This window comes from Austrofundulus limnaeus, unplaced genomic scaffold, assembly GCF_001266775.1.
Source record: "Austrofundulus limnaeus strain Quisiro unplaced genomic scaffold, Austrofundulus_limnaeus-1.0 Scaffold16, whole genome shotgun sequence".
Classification (NCBI taxonomy): Eukaryota; Metazoa; Chordata; class Actinopteri; order Cyprinodontiformes; family Rivulidae; genus Austrofundulus; species Austrofundulus limnaeus.
Genome location: NW_013952418.1, coordinates 2750297 through 2752851, shown reverse-complemented (window position 1 = coordinate 2752851; position 2555 = coordinate 2750297). Strand labels below are relative to the sequence as shown.

The 2555-nt window shown below is 42.3% G+C and overlaps 1 protein-coding gene across 1 annotated transcript in view; it reads right to left on the bottom strand.

The window, feature by feature from the left end:
* tpp2 (tripeptidyl peptidase 2) overlaps positions 1–2174 on the bottom strand; it is a gene marked incomplete in the record, with an annotated part of 27056 nt that extends 24882 nt beyond the window's left edge. Inside the window, 5 exon segments of the mRNA XM_014003043.1 lie at positions 174–298; positions 378–482; positions 626–721; positions 848–976; positions 1811–2174. Coding sequence (XP_013858497.1) covers positions 174–298; positions 378–482; positions 626–721; positions 848–976; positions 1811–1975 — 620 coding nt within the window.
* Between the last annotated feature and the right edge of the window lie 381 nt (positions 2175–2555).

The following is a 2555-nucleotide window of genomic DNA, read 5'->3' as shown; positions in this document are numbered from 1 at the left end:
GCTTCCAGCACCTTGTTGAATCTATGCCACGAAGAATTGAGGCAGTTCTGAAGGCAAAAGGGGGTCCAACCCGTTACTAGCGTGGTGTCCCTAATAAAGTGGCCGGTGAGTGTATATAAATGTAAACAGGTAAACAATAGTAGGTAGTGAAGTAACAAAAGAGGACGGCTTACTTCCACGAGGTGCCATCATGCCAAAGCACACAGTCAAACACCGGACCAGGATCGCTGTACTTCTTTTCCAGCGACGCCAGCAGCTCTGACTGACACTGCAGCTCTTCTTTCTGCAGCTTCTCCATCTGGAGAGAGAAAGGCAGGATGATGGATGTGAACCGCAGTYGTGAAAAACACGACGAGTTCGGGGTTTGTGGGCCTGACCTGTAAGGGCGTCGGATGAGCGAGGTCAAACTCTTCCGTCTTGCGACAAACCTCGGCGAGGGCAGCTCTGTGCGGTGGGTCCCACAGCTTCTCTTTTCGCTCTTTCTAGTTGCAAAATTATGACAAAAATTCACATAAAAACATAGAAAGCGCGGTCTAGGCTCTGTGCAAAAAAACAAAAATAAAACAAAATGAAAAATATATAACTATGACGGAACTAGAACAGGAATTATGTCATATATTCCTACCTGTATTCTTTCCTTAAGAGCCTTTGGGAAGAAGTCGTAGCCATTTTTAACTCCGATGTGATACTTCCCTGATGGATTGACCCAGGCAGGAGAGATCTGGAAGACATTTAAAAAACATAAGCTCATATAAAAATGGCTTGAGATGAAGGTSTAATAGAACATTTCTGAGGTGACAGCAGTTATGCATTCAGTTTTAAAAAAGTTTTTTAAACATAAAAGAACCTTAAGCGTTCTGCCTGAGAGACCGCYGATTGTCCCGTCTTTGGGTTCTACCACTGTGGTCATGTTCACGTCGCCGCTTCCTGTTGTATCGATAATGTCCACGATCTTTGGCTTCCCTTCGGTTGTGACCTAAAGCAGCAAGAAAAGCAAAAATAATTTCTACAATTCTATTTTCTTTCTTTCAGACTCCCCCTCTCAAACCACATTGACGCACAGAAGCTTCCTGTATTTTGCAATGACTTATCTTCTTTCATACAAACCTATTTACAGAATAAAATTAGGAGATTAAGATGTGTTTTGTAATTACTGCTGTAACTGCATAGCCTGTTATAGCACCTTATTGCATTTCATTCAGAATTTATTCATCTGTTAAGCTTCATAAATTCTAATATTAAGTCAGTGTTATTATTAAACTGCACTTTAATGTCCCTTTAAGTTTATACTGGGAAGGATGCTCGATTTTTTCTAAAATATTACTATTTTATAATCACTTGCTAATTAATGTTGTAATATAATTGGGCAGCTAAAACGTCAAAAGCCTCAGTTATCTGATAACTAACTCGTGGTAAGGTAATATAAGTTGTTTTAGCAGCTAGAGACACTTGTGTGTAACTCTAACCAACTGACAACTGTAAACACGGTAAGGTAAGCGGTCAAATTCGGCTATTAGCTTTCAGGTTAGCATGCTAACTTTATTGTTAAATACTGTAAAATCCCATTGTTTTGGTATTAAATCACTATTTCATAGCAGGTAAAAATATTTGCTACTGCCTTATTTGTATTATTTTGGCTGTCATATAAATTATAAGGGTGTTTCGCCTTTCTTCCACGGCTAAGCTAACTAGCTAACGGGCTAAATGCTGCTGTTGAGTGACTGTACAAATGTCATCGGCCTTTTAGCTTCTTGGCTAGTAGCATTAGCAGCTCGGCAGAAGCTAACACGAGGCGACCGGTTAGAGGTACCTGCATGCCGGGGGCCCCCGGATCCACGCCGGTGTCGAGGATGGCGATGAGCACTCCTCGCCCATCGTAGTCGGGGAACCTGGTGAGGTAAGAGACAGCGCCGGTTTCTTTCTTGGGCAGGAGTCCGTGAAACGGGAACGGTTCTTCGGTAGCGTGAGCAGCCATGATTCAAACAAATAAAGGAAGAAAATAATAAAATAAGGGAGCGACAATGATGAAACAAAGCAGCGAAATGGGGAAGAGAAGAGAAGTGCAACACGGTGGATGAGCCGGAGGAGGACTGATTAAAGGCGCAGTGCCGCCGGTTGTTTTCCGCCCCGTCACCCCTCCTTGCTGCTGCTGACTCCCGGAGGCTAAGTAGGGGTCTCAAGGGTCAATTTGACCCAAGCAAGGGCAGCTTTTGAGCTATTTATCTATCCTATCACATTATGTGTTTGTACTGAAAAAACCCTTTAAACCTTTATTTATTATCGCTAACCTTGTTTGTCTGTTAGCTAAATATCTCATAAACCACTGGACATATTGCAATAAAACTACCAGAAAATTGACCTTAACCAACACAAAGATTAATATAACTCAGTCAGTTTTACAGATATCGAGCTACAATTTGAGGTGGTAGTAGCTGAGAGTCCTTCACAAACACAGTTGGAATAATTATTTTTTTCAAAGTTTGACCAAAGGCAGCAAGGGGCGTAGCTACACTTTTTGGGGGGATGGGGTGGTGGTGGTGGTGGTGGTGGTGGTG